Raw genomic sequence first — 22660 nt, 5'->3', positions numbered from 1 at the left:
CGTCAATTATTTTCAAAGGGCTATTTAAAGATAGTCCTGGTGAGTCTATTTTTTAGTAAGGACTCTCTATCAAGCATAAAATTCTAGCACCATTGAAATCAATAGGAGTTTTGGCATTGACTGCCATGTGCTCAGGATTTTACTTCAGATGTTTAAATAGACCTCTACCCCGATATAACGCTGTCCTTGGGAGCCAAAAAATCTTACCGCGTTATAGGTGAAACCGCGTTATATCGAACTTGCTTTAATCCACCGGAGTACGCAGCCCCGCTCCCCCCGGAGCGCTGCTTTACCGCGTTATAGCCGAATTCGTGTTATATCGGGGTAGAGATGTAGTATCTTCTAATAACGTGTGTTGTCCTGTTTGCTTGTTTCTTTCAATAATCTAATACAAGTTGTATCAAAATTCCCCTTTACTTGTTTGCAAAAATAATGTATGCTATGTTGTATGCTTAGTAGACACAGTGTAACTGTCTTTTCTGCTAATTATTGCTGACTGGTAAAAATTAATGCTAGAATTTTCTGTCTTTGTTTAGATGGTTTTTTGGACCAGTCACGCGAGCAGATGCAGAGAAACAACTGTTGTGCCCTGAAAATCAGGAAGGAGCTTTCCTAATCCGAGAAAGCGAAAGTAAAAAAAGCGAATTCTCCCTTTCAGGTATCACAGTTTTTTACCTTGAGAAATATTGTAAGAGTTTTTCATTTGGCCTGTTTTTCTTTTCTTATTTTCTAGAGTGATAAACTGCATGCATGAGAATGAAATCGAAATCTATAATAATCTCTTGTTCCCAAAGTATCTCCCAAATAATCTCTTACCAAAGTTGGTAAGAGCCATAGGTCTTTACTAACTTTTACTTTTAGTGCTTTATTAATATGCTCAAAATTCAAATTAACTTTCTGTGCTTATTGCTTTTCATTGTTCCAGCTGCCTTGAAATGAGAAATGTTTTCATAATTAAAGAGCCACAAACACATTAGAGTTGTACATCAATGCACCTATTGGTTCAGATTGGAAATGAAACACATGTTGGCACTTGGCAGATCTATACAGGATATGAAAACAGTAGAATCTCTAGGATATATCCTTAGTTTTAAACTGCTCTTTTTGTGGGATTGGTTTGCAAAACTAGACTTCAGAAACACATGATCAATCTGCAGTGAAAAGTTAGTTGTATCTATGGTGGTAGGTTTAATTTTTTTATTTAGTCAAGATCCCTCATTCTGGCTTCAGGAGATGTGATGAACTTCCTAGTAAAATTTGTACCTGAAATAGACTGATTACCTACCAAATAGGGAAAAGCATGATTTTACTTACAGGAGCCAGGGCCGGCTCCAGGCACCAGCTTAACAAGCAGGTGCTTGGGGCGGCCAAGGGAGAGGGGCGGCACCTGCGGCAATTCGGGGGCGGCAAGTCCCTCACTCCCTCTAGGAGCGAAGGACCTGCCGCTGAACTGCCGCCGCCGAACGCGGCTTTTTTTTTTTTTTCTTTCCAATTGCCGCCGCCGATCGCGGATTTTTTTTTTTTTTTTTTTTTTGCTTGGGGCGGCAGAAATGCTGGAGCCGGCCCTGACAGGAGCCAACCTTACTTCTTTTTAACGCTAGTCCTAATAGGTAATATGAAATATTATCCCATGATGGATTTTCTTGGACACCATTCACCAGATCTGTGATACAAATATAAGCCAAGAGAATTATAAGAGAAGACTGTCAGTGGGGGTATAATGTTGTATACCTGGAGATGTATTGGAAGCAGCTTTCAAAGTTTTTGCTCACAGAGCAGTCTAGTGACTCTTCAGTACTTGCATTGAATTAGGATGGTTCCACACACTCGATTACATTAGCCCAGTAAAGCATTTTGCTGTTACTGGAATAGAATGCAGTAGAGGTGGCAGTATTTTTGAGGCATGTGTCAGCATGCTAGGAAAGTGAACAGCTTGTAATCCACATACATTCTGACCGTGGTAAATCACCTGGAGACAGCTTAGGCTTTAAAGCACAATCAAAAAGTATCTCACATCCCTGTCAAGGCTGACAAAGGCAACAAAATACTGCAACTCCAGCTAGTATTTCCTAGCGATATTTTCCATTTCATTGAGGTTGCTCAGACATCGAGATCAGTGTAAAACAAGAAGAAACTGCACCCTTATGGATCATCCCAGACTTATGCTTTGGCATGTTTATAAAGATGTATAATTACACACATACATAATTCTATTCATGTAATATGTAACCAGTGAATTATAAGAGAGGAACCTGAACCAAAGCCTAGAATCTGAGAACCCCCGCACTTTGAAAAAAGCATGGGTCTGTTTCAGAAGTTTGTGGTTCTGACCCATTTCTATTAATTATGTGATAGTTCAGTATTGTATAACAATACTTCTTTACTGAAGACTTCTACAAAGTGGGATTTGACTATTGCAGGGGAGGAGAGGTGTCAGTTTAGACCAGGGCCAGCTCCAGCTTTTTTGCTGCCCCAAGCGGCGAAGCGGGGGGAGGGGGGGGCGGGGAAGCCGTGATCGGCGGTACGTCGGCGGCAGCTCAATTGCGCTGCTCCATTCTTCGGCGGCAATTCGGTGGCTGGTCCTTCGAGCCCTCTCTTTCTCTTCCGCGGCATTTCGGCGGAAGCTCAAAGAGAAAGAGAGGGACTGAGGGACCGCCGCCGAATTGCCGCCACCGACCCGGATGTGCCGCCCCTTTCCATTGGCCACCCCAAGCACCTGCTTCCTGCGCTGGTGCCTGGAGCCGGCCCTGGTTTAGGCATAATTTTGAGTTACCTGGAACAAATGTATTTATATTGAGTGGAAACCATGTGGAACTCCCAGTGTTTTCAGCTGTTTGACTTTGGTTTGGAGTTTAATTTGTACCTGAAGCTCAAAGCAAAACCCCAGAGGATTTGACTCTGCGAAGATCAAAACAGATACATATTTTTGTCCAAGCCCCTGTAACCTGAAATCTGTGAGGTTCACACTAATATATAATGGAGCCAAAGATATAAGAAGGAGTGATTAATAGGCAAATCTACTTAGGTGGCAGGGGGGAAGAGGGAAAAAAAACCCTGTCTTTCATTAAAATGAGCACATTTCATTTCTAATGTGTCATTGTGGAAAAAACCTCACATTTCGTAAATGATTTAGAAGGCAAACAAGACTGTTAGAATTCAACTTCAATTTTTAATTTTAAAGAGAGGTTTTTGTGGGCCACAAATGGTTAAACTGAGATCGCATCAAACTTTAGATAGGCCACAGAGATCTGTTGCTATCATCCTAACTGCTTGATGTTTGTCATATCTTTTTTTTATTTTAAAAATGCGTATGTTGCAGAAGGAATTTTATGTTGATGATTCTAGCATCTGGTGTAAAAGGCATTAATTTTTAAACATGCTTCTGCCATCAGAGGCATTGCCTCTTTTTAATTAAAAGCCATAATTTAGATGTGTTCAGCTTAATTGAGTGTCACTGCCAATAAAAGCAAGAAGCTTGTCTCTTATTCTTGAATAATGATATCTGCAAGATTTACTGCATTAAATGACAATGCATTTAAGCACCTGCTATACTTCTATACATACGTTTAAAACTCAGATACGCCTGTTGCTACAACCTTCTTTTTAAACTTTAGATTACAGAAAGCAAATATACCTATCCTCAGTAAATTGCATGGAGGTGTTGAATCTGAGTTTGTTGTTTGCCTACAGACTTGGGCCATGTGGGCTGCTACCCCCTCTTCCTAGGGATGAACATAGAACTCCCCCTGATCCCAGTGCTGGGAGTGGAAGCAGTCAAGATACATTTGGCAATTATGTGTCTTTTTTGTGCTCCCAGGACAAGGCTGTGTGGTTTCCTGTGGGGCTGGGGGAGAGAAGGAGGATGACATTTGGGTGGAGCAAAGAGTGGGAACGACAGGCAGCTGCAGACAGCGCAGGCTGGTGGGGAAGAGAATGGTCAGACAAAGGGAGAGGGAAGACGTTGCGCTGTAGTTTTTGAGGTCTGTCCTTTTGCCAAGTTGCTTTTTGTTGTTGTTGGTCTGTATTTGTGAGGCTGTCTTGGTTTAAATTAGAAAGACAAGGTGTCAGAGGTCATAGGTGCTGACTTTTATTTTTCCCTGTGGGTGTTTCACCCCGCCTCCAAAGGCCCTGTCCCTACTCCTCCCCTTCCCCTGAGGCCCCTCCCTTGCTCTGCCTCTTCCTGCCCCCACTCCGCCCCTCCCCCAAGACCCCCGCCCCCCGCTTGCTGCTCTCCGCCCTCCCCCAAGCACCTCCTGCCAGCAGCAAAACAGCTGATTGGTGTGGCTGGTAGGTGCTGAGACCCACTATTTTTTTTCTGTGGGTGCTTGAGCCCCGGAGTACCCACGGAGTCGGCGCCTATGGCTAAGGTAATATCTTTTATTGAACCAATTTCTGGTGAGAGAGAGACAGGCTTTCAAGCTAACATGGAGTTCTTCTTCAGGTCCTTTGGGCAGGTACTGTCTTTCTCTTCCATGTCTTTACAGAGCCTAACACACTAAGGGCTTGTCTACACTTACATTTTATAGCGTTCTAACTTGCTGGCTCAGGGGGGTGAAAAATCACCCCCCTGAGTGCAGCAAGTCTGAGCGCTTTAAAGCACTAGTGAAGACAGGCTCCGAGCTCTGGGAGCAGGGCCGGCACAACCCATTAGGCGACCTAGGCGGTCACCTAAGGAGCTAACATTTGGGGGGCGGTGACCGCGGCAGCCAGATTTTCGGCCGCCCCGGTCGTCGGCGGTATTTCAGGGGCGGGACCTTCCGCCACCTCTATCAAGGGCGGCATTTCGGGGGCGGGACCTTCCGCCGCTTAGGGCAGCAAAAAGCTGGCGGCGCTCCTGTCTGGGAGCCATGCTCCCAGCACTCGGAGCTAATCCCCTCGTGGAGGTGGATTACCAGGAGCGCTGGGAGAGCTCTCTCCCAGCGCTCGTGCGCGACCACACTCGTACTTCAAAGCACTGCTGTGGGAGTGTTCCCGCGGCAGCGCTTTGAAGTGTCCAGTGTAGACATACCCTAATACTCAATCCTGGGGCCTTTAAGGTGCTACCAGAATACAAATAAATAACTCCTCAAACATGCAGGTCCTCCACACGAAAACAAATTTCATCTACAGGGAATAGGAAGTCAGTTAAAGTAACAGGACGGGCAAAAGTATTGTCTTGCTTCCCAGTGCAAGAAAGCATTCTCTGGACCCCCTGAAATAGAGAAATAGAACCATAAAAGTAGGAATGGTGATACTTTTCTGAAATGTTACATATAAATCTGGTCCAGTGAAATTGGTATTTCACATTTGTTTCCTCGCTACAATCTCTTTATAGGGTTGTGAATGACGATAGTTACCACAGTGTTCTGAAAAGTGGGCATCTCCCAGATCTTAGTTTATAGTGTATTCGGAAGGTGTCAATGCACCTTCTTTCCCCTCTTTCTATGTTTTGTTTTCTCTGTTTTGTTACCGAATAACTCTATTTAAGTTCTTTCCTTCAACCTGATCCCAAATTATGCATCACTAAAATGTATTCAGTATTTTAAATACTATATTAGAAAGAAACAACTTTTGAGGCTCATTCAGTCTACTTATTTTTATGATCTGGAAATATACCTACTTCTGACCCTTACATATAGAAAATCCCTTGTTTTAAATGGCACCTATGCGCCCTCTGGTGGCAGTTGTTGGCAATCGCATGCGACAATACGAATATGTATTCCTGCATAAGGAAGTGTGGGGGTGCAGGCGATGGGGGATATTCTATTCAATTAAAATTGGATTAATGATCAGAAAAACTCCACCGTATGCTAACCTTTTAATTGACAACATTTTGAATGATTCTAACATTGCAGGAACTTATATCAAACGTACACACGTGCCTGTGTGTGTATGTATATATAATATAATGAGGGTATGATGGTGTGGTATGATGCAAAGGCTTTATCAGCATGACAAAAGGGGAAATAAGAGTCTTCCCAATATTTAGATCTTCAAATTAGAGATGAGTCCCATATACTGTACTACAAGTACACACATTAGGAGGGGAGGGGAAAGGGACTGAGATATATATTAATTTGTTTTCCCAGTTAAACAACAATAAAAAAAAAAGAGGCTCCACTTGTCAACAAGACTACATTATATCGACTTGCTGGAATTGTAGTTCCTAAAAAGTGTACTGAGCCTACAAACGGACAGATTTTCCCACCATCAACCCTCAGATTCATTCTGTGGGAAGGTATTAATGGGGAGGAAACTGTGTGAGGTCACCTAGCAGCGGCAAGGTGCCCAAAATAACTGATGGGGCTGCAGGTAGCAAGAAACCCACCCATTTCTGCTTTCCCCCTCCTTCCTCACAGGCTGACGATATTTTCCAAGTCAAAAACAGGGACACCCCCATTGTGGTGGGGTGGGCAGTAGGGATTTTGGTGAGGGATAAAGGAGGATGACAGGCAAATGGGAATTAAAGAGGGACATCCTCCAGTGGCAGCCAGGTCAACCATATTACACTATGTCTACAGTGTAGCCGACAGCTGTGATATTACTGGTGGGACTTACACCCATTAGCCCTTAATGAGCAGTGCTGCTTTCTCCCTACCCCCCCCCCCCCCTTGAGAAGTTCATCTCAAATCATTCCTTTGGAAGTGAAGGGAGAGTTGTCTTGGTCATGGACAAATGTGCAGATCCATGTTAAGTTTCTGCTTCTGCACCAATTCTTGGTCCCTGACACTCACTCTTCTACCCCCTCAGATCATGGTCCTGGCTGACTGACATTCATTTATAAAGGGAGTTCCTAACCTGTCTGTGATGGGCAACAGAAATGTGAATACATCCCTGTTCTTCCTTGCACTGTAGATTGGAACAAAACTGCAATCATGGAACTAAATACAGGCTACACATTCCTCTCGCCTTTCATCCAGAACCACCAGAGAGTCCTCTGTGGGATCCTAGGAAAAGGGCAACAGTGCCATAGAACACACAGACCCTCCCACGACCACCACCATCATCTTCCACCCTCAGAACTCGTGGTCATAATTTACAGAGCAACTGAAGAGGAGTTGTCAAGGCTGTATCCCCACTTTGAAACGTAGGGTACAAATGCCTGCATGAGGACTTCTAAGCTTAACTACCAGCTTAGTTCTGGTCTGCTGCCACCATTCCCTACCCTGGGAAGCTTTTAGAAACTTTTCACCAATTCCCTGGTGAATACAGATCCAAACTCCTTGGATCTTAAACAAGGAGAAATTGACCCTTCCCCCCTCTTTCCTTTCACCAACTCCTGGTGAATACAGATCCAAACCCCCTTGGATCTTAAAACAAGGAGAAATCAATCAGGTTCTTAAAAAGAAGGCTTTTAATTAAAGAAAAAGGTAAAAATCATCTCTGTAAAATCAGTATGGAAAATAGCTTTACAGGGTAATCAAACTTTAAGAGCTCAAAGGACCCCCCTCTGTCTTAGGTTCAAAGTACAGCAAACAAAGATAAACACTCTAGTAAAAGGTACATTTACAAGTTGTGAAAATAAAGTAAAACTAAGACGCCTTGCCTGGCTTTTTACTTACAAGTTTGAAATAAGAGAGACTTGTTTAGAAAGATGGGGAGAACCTGGATTGATGTCTGGTCCCTCTCAGTCCCAAGAGCGAACAACCCCTTAAAACCAAGAGCACACACAAAAGCCTTTCCCCCCCCCAAGATTTGAAAGTATCTTGTCCCCTTATTGGTCCTTTGGGTCAGGTGTCAGCCAGGTTACCCGAGCTTCTTAACCCTTTACAGGTAAAAGGATTTTGGAGTCTCTGGCCAGGAGGGATTTTAGTACTGTACACAGGAGAGCTGTTACCCTTCCCTTTATAGTTATGACACGCCCCCCAAATCACAGATAGTGTTGGACGTTCGGTTCCACACTGGCTGTGATTTCTTCCTGGAGTTCTAGGAGAAAACAGAGTTAACAAGACACATGTACCTTTAGACATACTACTGATTATATAAAAACTAACAATATGTTTCATTCCAAGAACAATTGTTAATCAGTTAACTCTGGGAAACTTTCCCGGGAGAGTGCATCAGCCACTTTGTTAGAAGCTCCCGAAATGTGTTGTATTTCAAAATCAAAATCTTGGAGAGCTAAACTCCACCGAAGAAGTTTTTTGTTATTTCCCTTGGCGGTATGAAGCCACTGTAGCGCAGCATGGTCTCTTTGTAGTTGGAAACGCCGTCCCCAAACATATGGACGTAGCTTTTCCAGCGCGTACACAATGGCGTAGCATTCCTTTTCGCTGATTGACCAGTGGCTTTCCCTCTCAGACAGTTTCTTGCTGAGAAACACGACAGGATGGAATTCTTGATCCGGTCCTTCCTGCATTAAAACTGCTCCTACGCCTCGCTCGGATGCATCTGTGGCTACTAGGAACGGTTTGTCAAAGTCTGGGGCCCTTAGCACAGGGTCAGACATGAGTGTTGCCTTAAGCTGGTTAAAGGCCTTTTGACACTTATCAGTCCACTGAACTGCATTTGGCTGTTTCTTTCTGGTTAGGTCTGTCAGCGGGGCGGCGATTTGGCTGTAGTGTGGTACAAATCGCCTATAATATCCGGCCAAGCCTAAGAAGGATTGGACCTGTTTCTTTGACCTTGGAACCGGCCACTTTTGGATAGCATCCACTTTGGCCTGTAGGGGATTTATAGTTCCTTGACCCACCTGGTGCCCCAGGTACGTCACTCTGTTTTGGCCTATTTGACACTTTTTAGCCTTAACAGTTAGTCCTGCCTGCCGGATGCACTCAAAGACTTTTTCCAGGTGCTCCAGGTGTTCTGTCCATGAATCAGAAAAAATGGCCACATCATCGAGGTAGGCAACTGCAGATTCTCCCAATCCCGCTAAGAGACCATCTACAAGTCTTTGGAAGGTGTCGGGTGCATTTCGCAACCCGAAAGGGAGTACATTGAATTCATACACCCCTGCCTGGGTGACGAAGGCGGACCTTTCCTTTGCGGGTTCATCTAGTGGTACTTGCCAGTACCCTTTGGTTAAGTCTAAAGTAGAGATGAATTGGGCATGTCCCAATTTTTCCAATAGCTCATCTGTGCGTGGCATTGGATAGTTGTCAGGACGAGTTACAGCATTTAGCTTACGGTAGTCCACGCAAAAGCGTATTTCCCCATCTGGTTTGGGAACTAGAACCACTGGAGATGCCCATGCACTGCTAGAGGGGCGGATTATACCCATCTGTAGCATGTCCTGGATCTCCCTTTGTATAGCAGCTTGGGCATGAGGTGACTCCCGGTAGGGTGGGGTTCTAATTGGGTGAGCATTACCTGTGTCAATGGAGTGGTATGCCCGTTCGGTCCGCCCTGGAGTGACTGAGAAAATCGGTGCAAAGCTTGTGCACAGCTCCTTGATCTGCTGTCACTGCAGACGTCCCAGGGTCGTGGAGAGGTTCACCTCTTCCACGCCACCATTCCTTTTTCCTTCGTAGTAGACACCTGCAGGCCACTCCGCGTCATCTGTTTCCTGGGCTGTAAACTGGCAAACGTTTAATTCTCTGGAATAAAAGGGCTTAAGAGAATTAACATGGTATACCTTAGGCTTTATGTTGGAGGTGGGGGAGGCTATGAGATAGTTAACAGCTCCTAGGTGCTCCTGGACCGTGAATGGTCCTTCCCACGACGCTTCCATTTTATGGGCCTGGAGCGCCTTTAAGACCATGACTTGGTCTCCTACTTTGAAGGACCGTTCTCTGGAATGTTTATCATACCAGGCCTTTTGCTCTTCCTGAGCATCCTTTAGGTTTTCTTTAGCAAGGGCTAAAGAGTGTCGGAGGGTGTTTTGTAGGTTGCTTACAAAGTCTAGAATGTTAGTTCCTGGAGAAGGCGTAAACCCCTCCCATTGCTGCTTCACCAACTGTAATGGCCCCTTAACCTCGCGGCCATACACAAGTTCAAATGGTGAAAACCCTAAACTGGAATGTGGTACAGCCCTGTAGGCAAAAAGCAACTGCTGCAACACTAGGTCCCAATCATTGGAGTGTTCATTTACGAATTTACATATCATGGCCCCCAAAGTTCCATTAAACCTCTCCACCAGACCATTGGTTTGATGGTGATGAGGGGTGGCAACCAAGTGATTCACCCCATGAGCTTCCCACAGGTTTTTCATGTTCCCTGCCAGGAAATTAGTTCCCGAATCTGTAAGGATGTCGGAGGGCCACCCTACCCTGGCAAAAATGTCTGCTAATGCCTGGCACACACGTTTAGCCCTGGTGTTGCTTAAGGGTACAGCTTCCGGCCATCGGGTAGCAAAATCCATGAAAGTCAGTACGTACTGCTTTCCTCTGGGTGTCTTCTTTGGGAAAGGACCCAGAATATCCACAGCTACTCGCTGAAATGGGATCTCAATTATGGGTAGTGGCTGGAGAGGGGCTTTAACCTGGTCTTGGGGCTTTCCCACTCGTTGGCACACCTCAGAAGACCGGACATAATTAGCAACGTCCTTGCCCATTCCCTCCCAGTGGAAGGACTTCCCCAACCGGTCTTTGGTTCTGTTCACCCCAGAATGGCCACTGGGATGATCATGGGCTAAGCTCAAGAGCTTTACCCGATACTTAGTGGGAACTACCAACTGTCTTTGAGGATGCCAGTCTTCCTGGTGCCCACCAGAAAGAGTCTTCTTGTATAAAAGTCCTTGTTCTACAACAAACCGGGATCGGTTAGAAGAGCTGAGAGGCGGTGGGGTGCTCCGTGCCGCCGCCCAAGCTTTCTGAAGGCTGTCATCTGCTTCCTGCTCGGCCTGGAACTGTTCCCTTGATGCTGGAGACATCAGTTCCTCCTTGGACTGTGGACTGGGGCTTGGTCCCTCTGAAAGCGATGCAGGTGCTGGGGCTGTTTCCATTGACTGTGAACCGCTGTCCGCTGGTGCACTATGTGGTATTTCAGGCTCTGGCTGAGCCTCTTGGGTAGGGTTATCTGCTGCTTCCACCAGTTCAGACTCGCTGGTGCCCTCTGGTATTGGAGTTGTAGACGGGTTTGCAAGCGCTGGACTCAGTGCTGGCAATGGTTCTGGTGCTGGCTGCGTTGCCAGTTCCGGTTCTGGGACTGGCTTTGGCTGGGTCTCTGGGATTGGATCCACTACGGCTGTTGCAGTAGTTGGCAGGGGATCCGGTTCCACCACCTTTGTTTGGGTCTCTGGTAACACAGACGGGGCCCTGGTGGACGGCTCAGGAACAGGGATGGGGGTGGAAGCTTGCTTAGCCTGGCTGCGGGTGACTATTCCCACCCTCTTGGCTAGCTTCACATGGTTGGCCAAGTCTTCCCCCAGCAGCATGGGGATGGGATAATTGTCATAGACTGCAAAAGTCCACATTCCTGACCAGCCCTTGTACTGGACATGCAACTGGGCTGTAGGCAAGGTTACAGACTGTGACACGAAGGGTTGAATTGTCACTGTAGCCTCCGGGTTGATGAGTTTGGGGTCCACTAGGGATTGGTGGATAGTTGACACTTGTGCCCCAGTGTCCCTCCAAGCGATAACCTTCTTTCCGCCCACTCTCAAGGTTTCCCTTCGCTCCGAGGGTATGAGAGAGGCATCTGGGTCTGGGGATCTTTGGTGTGATTGGGGTGTAATGAACTGTAATCGGTTGGGGTTCTTGGGGCAGTGAGCCTTTATATGCCCCAGTTCATTACATTTAAAACATCGCCCTGCTAAGGTATCACCGGGGCGATGTTGGTTGATGGAGACTGGTGTGGTGGGGTGAGAAGGCGTCTGGGGTTTCCCTTGGGATGTGGGTGGGGCCTTGGGTTGTCCCCGGTGATAAGGTTTTGTTTCGGCTTGCCCCTTCTGATATTCGCTCCAACTGCTACTGGTTTTTTTCTTTTCTGCCACCTCCACCCATTTGGCTCCAATCTCCCCCGCCTCGGTTACAGTTTTGGGCTTCCCATCTAGGATGTACCTTTCTATTTCCTCAGGAACACCCTCTAAAAACTGCTCCATTTGCATTAGGAAGGGCAACTCTTAACATTTGCTCCTGATATCCAGGCATCCCAATTTTTCCCAATGTGGTAGGCATGTCGGGTAAATGACACATCGGGTTTCCACCTTAGGGCTCTGAACCGGCGACGGGCATGCTCAGGTGTTAGCCCCATTCTGATTCTGGCCTTGGTTTTAAAAAGTTCATAACTGTTCATGTGTTCCTTAGGCATTTCAGCCGCCACCTCTGCTAAGGGTCCACTGAGCTGCGGCCTCAGCTCTACCATGTACTGGGTTGGAGTGATGCTGTATCCAAGGCAGGCCCTTTCAAAATTTTCTAAGAAGGCCTCAGTATCATCGCCTGCCTTGTAGGTGGGGAATTTCCTGGGATGGGAAGTGGTACCTGGAGAGGAGTTGCTAGGATGGTCTGATGCATCCTGCCTAGCCCTTGCTGCTTCCAGTTCATGCTTCCTTTCTTTTTCTCTCGCCTCCTCTTTGGCTTTTTCCAGCTCCATCTCTCTCTTGTGGGCCTCCTCTTGGGCCTCCTCTTTGGCTTTTTTCCAGCTCCATCTCTCTCTTGTGGGCCTCCTCTTTGGCTTTCTCTTCTCTTTCATGGGCCTCCTCTTTGGCTTTTTCCAGCTCCATCTCTCTTGTGGGCCCCCTCTTTGGCTTTCTCTTCTCTGTCTCTCAGCTCTATCTCTTTTTCTTTCAGCTCCATAGCTCTCTTGTGGGCCTCCTCTTTAGCTTTTTCTTCTTTGGTAGTCATTTTCCTGTTTTCTTGTGCTGGGTCACCCCCTCTGCAGTTGACTGAAACTGGGATGTACTTAGCTCTGGCTGCTGCTGAGTTAACAGAGACTTTCTAACAAGCTACTCCCGAGGATGTAAAAAGGAAAAAAAAACAATTCAGCTTGTAAATTGCCTTTACCAGTCAAAGTTTGCTCGCTTTGAACCCTTCTCTTAACAAAGGCCCTCGTTAAAAAAAACTTAACACCTCTGCCTTCAGGCAAGGAGAGATAAGATATGCATCTACCTTCAGCTCTGCTTTCCAAGCAGCTAGAAGGAAAAAAAAAATCTTTTTCTGGCTTTTGGGTTTAAAACGATCTCCACCGCTGTGCCACCATGTCAAGGCTGTATCCCCACTTTGAACTTTAGGGTACAAATGTAGGGGCCTGCATGAGGACTTCTAAGCTTAACTACCAGCTTAGTTCTGGTCCGCTGCCACCATTCCCTACCCTGGGAAGCTTTTAGAAACTTTTCACCAATTCCCTGGTGAATACAGATCCAAACTCCTTGGATCTTAAACAAGGAGAAATTGACCCTTCCCCCCTCTTTCCTTTCACCAACTCCTGGTGAATACAGATCCAAACCCCCTTGGATCTTAAAACAAGGAGAAATTGACCCTTCCCCCCTCTTTCCTTTCACCAACTCCTGGTGAATACAGATCCAAACCCCCTTGGATCTTAAAACAAGGAGAAATCAATCAGGTTCTTAAAAAGAAGGCTTTTAATTAAAGAAAAAGGTAAAAATCATCTCTGTAAAATCAGTATGGAAAATAGCTTTACAGGGTAATCAAACTTTAAGAGCTCAAAGGACCCCCCTCTGTCTTAGGTTCAAAGTACGGCAAACAAAGATAAACACTCTAGTAAAAGGTACATTTACAAGTTGAGAAAATAAAGTAAAACTAAGACGCCTTGCCTGGCTTTTTACTTACAAGTTTGAAATAAGAGAGACTTGTTTAGAAAGATGGGGAGAACCTGGATTGATGTCTGGTCCCTCTCAGTCCCAAGAGCGAACAACCCCTTAAAACAAAGAGCACACACAAAAGCCTTCCCCCCCCCCAAGATTTGAAAGTATCTTGTCCCCTTATTGGTCCTTTGGGTCAGGGGTCAGCCAGGTTACCCGAGCTTCTTAACCCTTTACAGGTAAAAGGATTTTGGAGTCTCTGGCCAGGAGGGATTTTAGTACTGTACACAGGAGAGCTGTTACCCTTCCCTTTATAGTTATGACAGGAGTAGTGGAAGCCCTTGCCCTCCAAAGAGGCAAACTATTAAAGTGCATGCTGCCCTTTGTTCGAAGTGTGATTAGCAAAGCATTTATTAATAGAAATGCCCATGTCTATGGGCAGCCAGTCATGCATGCCGAACATCAGGAAGTAGGGGGTGTACTACGTGGAGGTGCACATCATGTTGTTATACACATAGGTCAGCTGTAGCAAGTAGGAAGGCCAGTCTCTCTGCCACATCTCTGCCAAGGGCCTTAGCCCTGCTAGCAGCGTCTGGTTGGCTTGCTTGCAGAGGGCTTTGTATTTTGGGTGGTAGGCTGTCATCCTTAGCTTGTGGCTGCCATACAGAGAGCACAATTCCTTAAATGTCTGTTACTCAAAGGGCATGCCTTGGTCTGTGATCACCGCGGAAGGGTTGCCATAGGGCTGGGCAAAGTAGTGCCAGAAGGCTTCTGTGGTTGCTCTGGCCGTGATCTCCCTGAGGGGCGTGGTGACCAGGAATATGGCATAATGATCCATCATGGTCAGGAAGTCAGATGCACTGCTCTGACTTGGCTCCACCTTCATGTGGTCCAGTGCTAACAATTCCAAGGGCACGCGGGTCTCCATCGGCTGGAGGGGGGCCCAGTCCCCCACCTCCGGGTTAGGCACCTGGGGGACTTATGGGTGGTAGGCACTTCTGAAAATTAGGTCCTTAAATATACATTTAGGAACCTGACTTTGGTTACTCTGTTTTTAAAATGTTGGCCATAAGCTATATTGTACTACTATATATATTTAGTAGCTGGGAGCTTATATCTCAATTTATTTTTTAGTCTTTGATGGAGCAGTTGTGAAACACTACAGGATCCAACAGGAGGCTGGAGAAGGCTTTTTTCTTAGCAAAAAGAATATTTTTAAAACATTGAATGGTTTTGTTGACCACTACACCAATAACAGCGATGGCCTCTGTGTAAAGCTCAGGAAGCCCTGTATAAAGGTAAAGTTAATTTTATATTGTGCAAAATATATATTTTCAAACTAACCTGCTGATTATCAGTCATAAGGTGCTAGGTTGCAAAATGACAACCTGATTCTTTGATGAAGTTGCATGGACCGCAGCTCATTCTTGGAGCTGACACATTCATAATAAAATACCCTGACATTTTGAACAAATAATTGTGTGGCTGGAGGAAAAGAATGTGCCAACTTGTGATTTATGAATAGCTCTGTATATTGAGATAAAATCGCCAAGTTCATAACTCTAGCTGTCTATAAGTATTACTGAGACAAAACCATCAGGTTCATGCAGGCAATATTTCATTGTCCAAAAAAGCTTGCAAGGGGGGTTGATTTTTTAAAAATTTAGGGCTCTTTGACTAGTTGTAGCATTTTCAAGACTTATACAATATCAAGTAACTGCTGCTCTTTCATTTCGAAGTTTTATTTGAAGCTCAACTAACTTTTTTGTATTAAGAGGTACCCAAGATGTGGATTTGTAGATGCTTTTTACATTCTCTTTTGTGTTTTATCTTTATCATCTGTGTGTTCTGTAAGGAAACTTCATTCCTCATAGCTGCAACTTTAACTGACATATTTTTAAACAAAGATTTATTATACACTTTGCTGAACAAATAGCAAAATATCTAATGTTTGTGTTTGGTTCTTTACACCAGAAAAAAGTTCCTGCTCCTTTCGATTTGTCATACAAAACCGCAGACCAGTGGGAGATAGACCGAAATTCTCTGAAACTGTTGAAAAAATTAGGTTCTGGTCAATTCGGTGAAGTGTGGGAAGGTCTCTGGACTAATACCACGCCAGTGGCAATCAAAACATTAAAACCAGGTATGTCACACATCACTTTGAATTGCTAATATTGTCAGGCCATGGCAAGAGCCCACTTTCATGTTTTGTAAATACTCTTTATAAGAAAATCAGGGTATCTAATCATCTTCAAAGACCTGCATCTTCTGGATAATAGGTAAAATTGAGTTTGTTATTTTGAGACCCTTAAAGATTCCATGGTACTTTGTACTAAGGTTTTATATCCTGCTTATCTAAACTCACTGCTGTTTCATTTGTTCTTTGTTCTTCAATTTCACACACACAACACAAGCTCCCCGCCCCATCATATAATGTTGCTGGCACAGAATGGCTTACATGTTTCACCCTAAAGGTAGCTGCATTTCATCAGTAGGTGAAGTGATCATTTTATCTATAATCTGTAGGCTGTAAAAATCCTTCTGGTGGATAGGTGCTATATTGCTAAGTTTTATTGTTATAGGATCTGTATTTGTATAAATCTCTCTGTTGTTATTCAGAGCAGTAATACAGAGTAAAACACTCTAAATTAGTGATTGGAAATGTGATAACACTTTGCATATTTATGACATACTCTACTAATTGCTGATGTTTATCTACTGTATATCCTTGTGTGAATAATGTGACATCTGTTTGATTTTTTCTTTACTTTTAAAATTCATTTTAAGTATCCTTTGCATTGTAAAACGACATCTACCAGCAGATGGCACAAATCACATAGATAACAAAACCCAGCATAGGTGATATAAACATTTTTAAAAAAAATAGGGATATCATAATATGTTTTCTTTCATTCAAAAAGCATTTGTGAGGTTCTAATGACTCTGATTCAGGAAAGTCCCATTGAGGGACTTCAGTTTTTAGCCTGTGTGGAATCTCTGTCTTTATTTTTCATTTTTTTTTGTTTTTTGGAATGGCCACATACAATTTCTTTCCTATCCGTCAAGTGCACATAATCAGTAGGCTCCTGATGATACACACTGGCCTCTCTGATTATTTTACGAGTATGATCCGTTATCAGGACCTTTTGCATTGTGATCCCAGGATCTATAGAAGGCAACTTATAAAACAAAATTGAAAACAAAGTTTAGAGTCCCAAATGTAAGTTATTCACCTGAAGGAGCTTCACTGGGGTTTGAGGAGAGGATGATGTCATGTTACCTTCACTCCCCTCTAAGAGATTTTGGGCCATTTTGACAGATATTCCACTTCTCTCACTCTCCTGCATTTAACAGCAGAATGCATAATGTGGCCCCTATATTTGATTTTTCTACTATTTTAACTCAATATTTCATCTCTTTTTTCTCTTTGGCAAAAGAGATGAAATATTGAGTTAAAATAGTAGAAAGCCATCCATTTTACACAGACAAAAATTAAGGTACAGCGAGAGTAAGACTAATCTCTCTCTCTCTTGTCTTTAAAGTGACCAATGATCTTGAATGCCCTAACGGAATGCCCAAGCTCCAAGGTGCTCAGCGTCCCCAGCCCCACAATGGGAATGTCAGTGCTCAGCACCTTTGAAAATCAGGCGGAAGGTATTTTAAGTTGAACACCCAAAATCAATGGCCACTTTGGGCATCCAAAATTTGCGCCTTTTAAAAAAACTTTTTGGCCTTCCTCTCTCTCTCTGCTTCAGTCTCTTCCTCTGTAAAATGGGAATACTATTTTCCAACCTGGAATCAGAACTGATAGAGCGACATAGAAACACATTGTCCCCCTAGTCCTAACTGAACTCTCCCTACTAATTTTTTAAAAAGCTATCAGGAACGATAGGTCATTCAGTTATTTGGTTGGCTGATACCAATTCCATTTGGTACTACTTAAATTGTACAACAAGGAAGGTGAGAGCCCAGATAATCAGCCCTTATTCCTTCATGAAAGAGATTGATTTTCACATGTGTTCAGCCACACTACTCCTTTCCACTGAGATCACTCCCTTGACTATTGCTCAGTTTGTCAACCCTAGCTACATCCCCATAGGTGTCACTGGAAAGCTTGAGAAACACAGCACAGTACTACCGCATTATCACAAGGGAAGAAAATAAGGTATTTCTGCTTCAGTTTTTATGTTTACGGTTGGTTCCTGGGCTGTGGAGATTGGTTAAACACTTGCAGCTTCACATTGCTGATTCATCAATCCCAGAAGCCATTTATTGCTACATAGATAATAAGGCAATAAAAGATGATCACATAAATAAACTGCAGTAGATTTGTTAGATAAAATTGAAAATTTTACACTGTAGTTAGCAAAGAACCATAGTTTATGTGGCGACTCTGGCAATAACAGAAGCATAGCAGTGTGGAGTGCTAGAAGACTTTACCTCTGATATTTACAATTAGATTGGACAAAGTCATAGATAATATACTATAGATATTGTTCTACTCTGGCTCAGGAAATGGATGAGATGGTTTAATTCATCTTCTCCATCTCTATTTTCTGTGGTGTGATCCAGCTCTTGTTTAAGTCAATGGAAGCAGTCCCACTGGCTTCACAGGGGGTGGGTTTGGGCCGTGTGATTCTATTCTTGATATACCTTATAAAATATCACAATATTCTACAGTAAAGACAAAGTATTGTGATAACAAGATTCTGTGTTCAGAACACTACAGCATATTTTTCTAAGGGATTAACTTTTTTTGTAAAATGCCCTACCCCCACTGTGAAACCTCCACATTTTAATCTCCTAGCACATTTGGGTTTCCAAAGCTTACTTTCATAATTTCAGCAATCTTCGTCAGACATATTGATTTAAATAATTTTAAATACCCTAATCAGAGTAATAAAAGCTTAGTTTGGTATTAATAAAAATGCAACAGAAGCCAGATGTTGTAATTTACTTCATCTTAATATAAAGGCAATCGGGGAATGGCCTCTGTAGTTCATGAGTTTTGACATTAAGGTTGTTATATTCTGGGGCACATACTGATTCTTCACACTTAGAATACAGAGATATAATGATCTTCATAGACACATAGCATAAAAAGCCAGAATTGGCCATTATATCATCTGGTATTTCCTCTTATATATCATAGGCCATTAAACTTCACCTAGTTAGCCCTGTACTGAGCCCAATGACTTATCTTTGACTAAAGCATAACTTTCAGAAAGGCATCCAGTCATGACCTGAAGGCATCAAATGATGGTGAATCCACCACTTGCCTTGGTAGTTTATTCCAATGGTTATTCACCTTCACTGTTAAAAATATGTGCCTAATTTCTAATTTGAATGTGTCGGCCTTCTATTTCTAGCCATTGTTAAACTTTTCTCTATTCCACTTTCAGACCCAATACCTACTCCAGGTAAAGGTACTTATATACTTATCAAGTCACCTCTCATTTTTTTTTTCTGATAAACTAAACAGATTGAGTTCAAGTGTCTCACTGTAAGGCATTTTCTCCATCTTTCAAATCACTCTTGGGACTCTTTTCTATGCCTACTCCAATTTTTCAACAATTCTTTTAAAAAATCCTTTAAAAATGCTTCCATTGCTGGAAGACCTCCCAGCCCCAGGAAAATCTAATTCCCAGAATGCCGTAGGAAGTGGTATTGGTGAACCTTTCCCTAAGCCAATTTCCCAATATGGTGTTAACAAGTATTGAGATACTGGAAGTCCTGTTTTTTTTTGTTTGTGTGGGGGGTTTTTTGGGAGGGGGGGGGAGTATAAAGCTGATATCCTGTACAAAATCAGTGGGTAGTTAGATTATTACAACCTAAATTCTCCCTGCAATTTCAGTTGGATGCCTTATTCTTCTTCACTTCCTATCAAACTGTTGTCTACTATTGTACATTATTAAAATATTGCTGCATTCCATACCGATGGGCTAGGTTTCAGTGATGAAGGAAGTGGTTTCAGAATATTTAATGTGTACAATAATGCAGGATGAAAGGTGATATGTAAATGTAAGATATTATTATCTTTGTGTTATAATGATTATTATTCCTGGTACTTGTAAACTACCAGTTGATGACTACAAGTGAGCACCAAACTGAGCTTATGCCAAGCTTCATTATGCATCATTTCTTACAGGTCAGAAATATGAAACAAAGGGAGTAACAGTTAATTATTGTGCAACTCCTTAGTCCGGAGTTAAAATGAAATAGGCCTGGGATTAAACAGACAGGTGTATATACTAAAAATAGACAAACCTTAAAATGATTGTTAATGTCTATATAACATTTAAAAGTGAGAAAAAAAGGCAATGGTAAAAATAGAGAATGTAGCGGCCATTAAGCATGGTATGCACAAACAATAAAAAGAATTAGGAGTGGAGTCAAATATACACATTTTAAATCATCCCTTTTATAAATTGTCTTTTTACATAGTAAACTACACCTCTACCCCGATATAACGCGACCCGATATAACACGAATTGTGATATAACATGGTAAAGCAGCGCTCCGGGGTGGTGGGGCTGCGCACTCTGGCGGATCAAAGCAAGTTCGATATAATGCGGTTTCACCTATAACGTGGTAAGATTTTTTGGCTCCCGAGGACAGCGTTATATCGAGTAGAGGTGTATTCAGAAGGATCTATATTTTTACGTCTATAAAGCACTTACACACTTTATATAAAACATAAATAAGAACTTGATGTTTGCATATGCAAGCGGTGCACATATACAAATCTGATGCCATAGAAAATTTGGGGTAAGAGTTCCAAATACACCCATTGACTGACAGTTAGACAGGCTCCTAAGTCACTTTTGAAAATGTTACCCTAGGCCCCCTAGTATGAATGAAACTGTGTTGGGTATAGGAGTGCAGTAACATGTCACAGATCTAGTCACGCTCCTCCTGCTGGATACTCAGACTATGATGAAGGAATCCAAACACTGAATCCCATGTGCTGTAGCTTGCTGGAGCTATGCAGAGTTTAGGTGCTGTGCCTGGCTTTGGGCCTCTAGGAACTCAATCCAGTACTGACCCTGTGTCTGAAACCTATCTTGGCAGTGGGGCCCTATGTGCCATTTTCCTCAAGCCTCCCAGTGACTCCTGCATATTCCACAGAATGCCACCAAAGGTGCGAGCCTTCTGGATTGCAGTTTACCTTCGGGGGTACACAACAGTGAAAGCAGACACAAACTATGCACAGGATTCTAAAACACAATTGCTCTTTACTTAACAGCACGAGCTATACACAGATCTAGATAAAATAATAAACATACCTGTATATACTTTCTCTGCCTCAGTTTCCTCACCACTCTGTAGTTTTTGGGGCTTGGGCAGAATCCTCTGGGGTATCTGGGATCCTTCCCTTGCAGCTCAGTTTCTCCTCAGAATCATGGAGCCTTCTCTAGCACAGCTAGATTTTCTGACCTTGTCTGGTACTGCTGTTACACCAGAGCTCCCTTCTACGAAAGCATGCCTGTTCTCTTCCTCTCTCCTGCCTCTGAAAAACCTTTTCCCTTATTCCTCCTTGCTTTGCCACCTCTGTCCCTTTGTCTTGTTTCGGAATTTTTCATTCTTTTCACTCTCCCCATCATGCAGACAAATTGGAGCAACTAGCTTCAGCTCCTTAGCATACCCATTGTTTGGTCAGAGTACAGTAGTTAAGGTTTCAAAATCACCCATTGTCCCTGGTTTGGTAGGCACATGCTGTACCCTATGTCAGCAAGTGGTCAATTCCACTTCCATATAGAGGAACTCCTGGATACAATAATTTCATAATTATTACTTTGTAACACCAACCAGAATTCATAAATTGTACAGACGAATTCTCCAAATTGTCACATGTCTATTGTTTAGTAATGAAGGGGAAAAAAAGCTATCAATAGAATAAAAGATAAAGAAGTGACAGTGTCTCCAGAGGGAAGGGGGGGAGGAGTTAAAGGTGATAATAGAAATTGCAGTGTTGAACTATTAGGAGGATCAGAAGATGAATCCATATGGATTCTGAATCAGTTTTTCCTGACCATTTGGAAACTGATTTCTGATCCTGCCAATTGTAAGCGGGGGAATGGTCCCGCTATTGTGGAGAACTTTCCTGGCTTCTGCACTACCCTGGTGAAGTGGGCTAGCGAAAGGATCTGAGTCCTCGCTCCCACTCCCTTTACCCAGAGGCCTCCCTGCCCTTGAGGGCTCCCCTTCCACTCTCCTGTCTGGCAGAGTCCTCGTAACCCCAACAAGGCTGAGCCCAGGATTCCTGGGGGGCTCAACCCCCAACCCTGCTGTGGGCTAGGGTGTCCCCACTCCGGGGTACTCTCTCTGCATTGGGCACCTCCCTGACCCACTGATTATTCCATACAATTTAAAACAAATACAAGTTGTTTAATTAACAATTAATCTAAAGAAAAGAATAAGGAAAAATGGGAAAGGTTAAAGGAAAACACATCACCCTGCTTTGTGGCAGGGAACATCACAAACAGTGTCTCTGGACATCAGGGCACTTCGCAGTCTGTTCCTTGTAGGTCCCAGATTTCCGTCTCAGGCCCTGGCTGTGCTGCAGGTATGCTGCGGGTTGGACACTTGCAATGGTGGTGGCCACACACCTCCGGGCTTTGAGTGGTGGGACCCTTCTTCCCAGCGTCAGCCCCCCGTCAGGTTAAGGTCCCCCTCCCGGTCTGGCCTGCAAGGGCCCTTGTCTGGGGGTGTCTTTCTGTGCTGGGCCCTTTGCCCAAGGTCCCCCCTTGGCTGGCCCCACTTGCTCACCACACCTGGCTCTGTGGCTGCAGCTCTGCTCCCAGCACAGGATCTGCTCTCCCTGGGCTGCGTCTCTGGCTCTGTGGCTGCGTCTCTGCTCCCAGCACAGGATCTGCTCTCCCTGGGCTGTGTCTCTGGCTCTGTGGCTGCGCCTCTGGCCCCTCTGGATCTGGCACGGTTCTGCTCTCCAGCTCAGCTTGGGCCCCTGCTTTCTCCTTAGCTCGGCCCCACTCAGTCTGACCCAGGCAATTCCAGCTCACACGGAGGACGGGACCTCCCTGG

General features: G+C 44.1%; 1 protein-coding gene across 1 annotated transcript in view; it reads left to right on the top strand.

The window, feature by feature from the left end:
• Window positions 1-22660, top strand: part of FRK (fyn related Src family tyrosine kinase) — a 67116-nt gene that overhangs the window by 27966 nt on the left and 16490 nt on the right. Inside the window, exons 2-4 of the mRNA XM_065401419.1 lie at window positions 537-658; window positions 14753-14916; window positions 15593-15761. Coding sequence (XP_065257491.1) covers window positions 537-658; window positions 14753-14916; window positions 15593-15761 — 455 coding nt within the window. The remainder of the gene's footprint in view (window positions 1-536; window positions 659-14752; window positions 14917-15592; window positions 15762-22660) is intronic.

Source organism: Emys orbicularis, chromosome 3 (genome assembly GCF_028017835.1).
Source record: "Emys orbicularis isolate rEmyOrb1 chromosome 3, rEmyOrb1.hap1, whole genome shotgun sequence".
Taxonomy (NCBI): Eukaryota; Metazoa; Chordata; order Testudines; family Emydidae; genus Emys; species Emys orbicularis.
The sequence above is the reverse complement of the archived record's forward strand: the minus strand, read 5'-3'. Positions and strand labels throughout refer to the sequence as shown.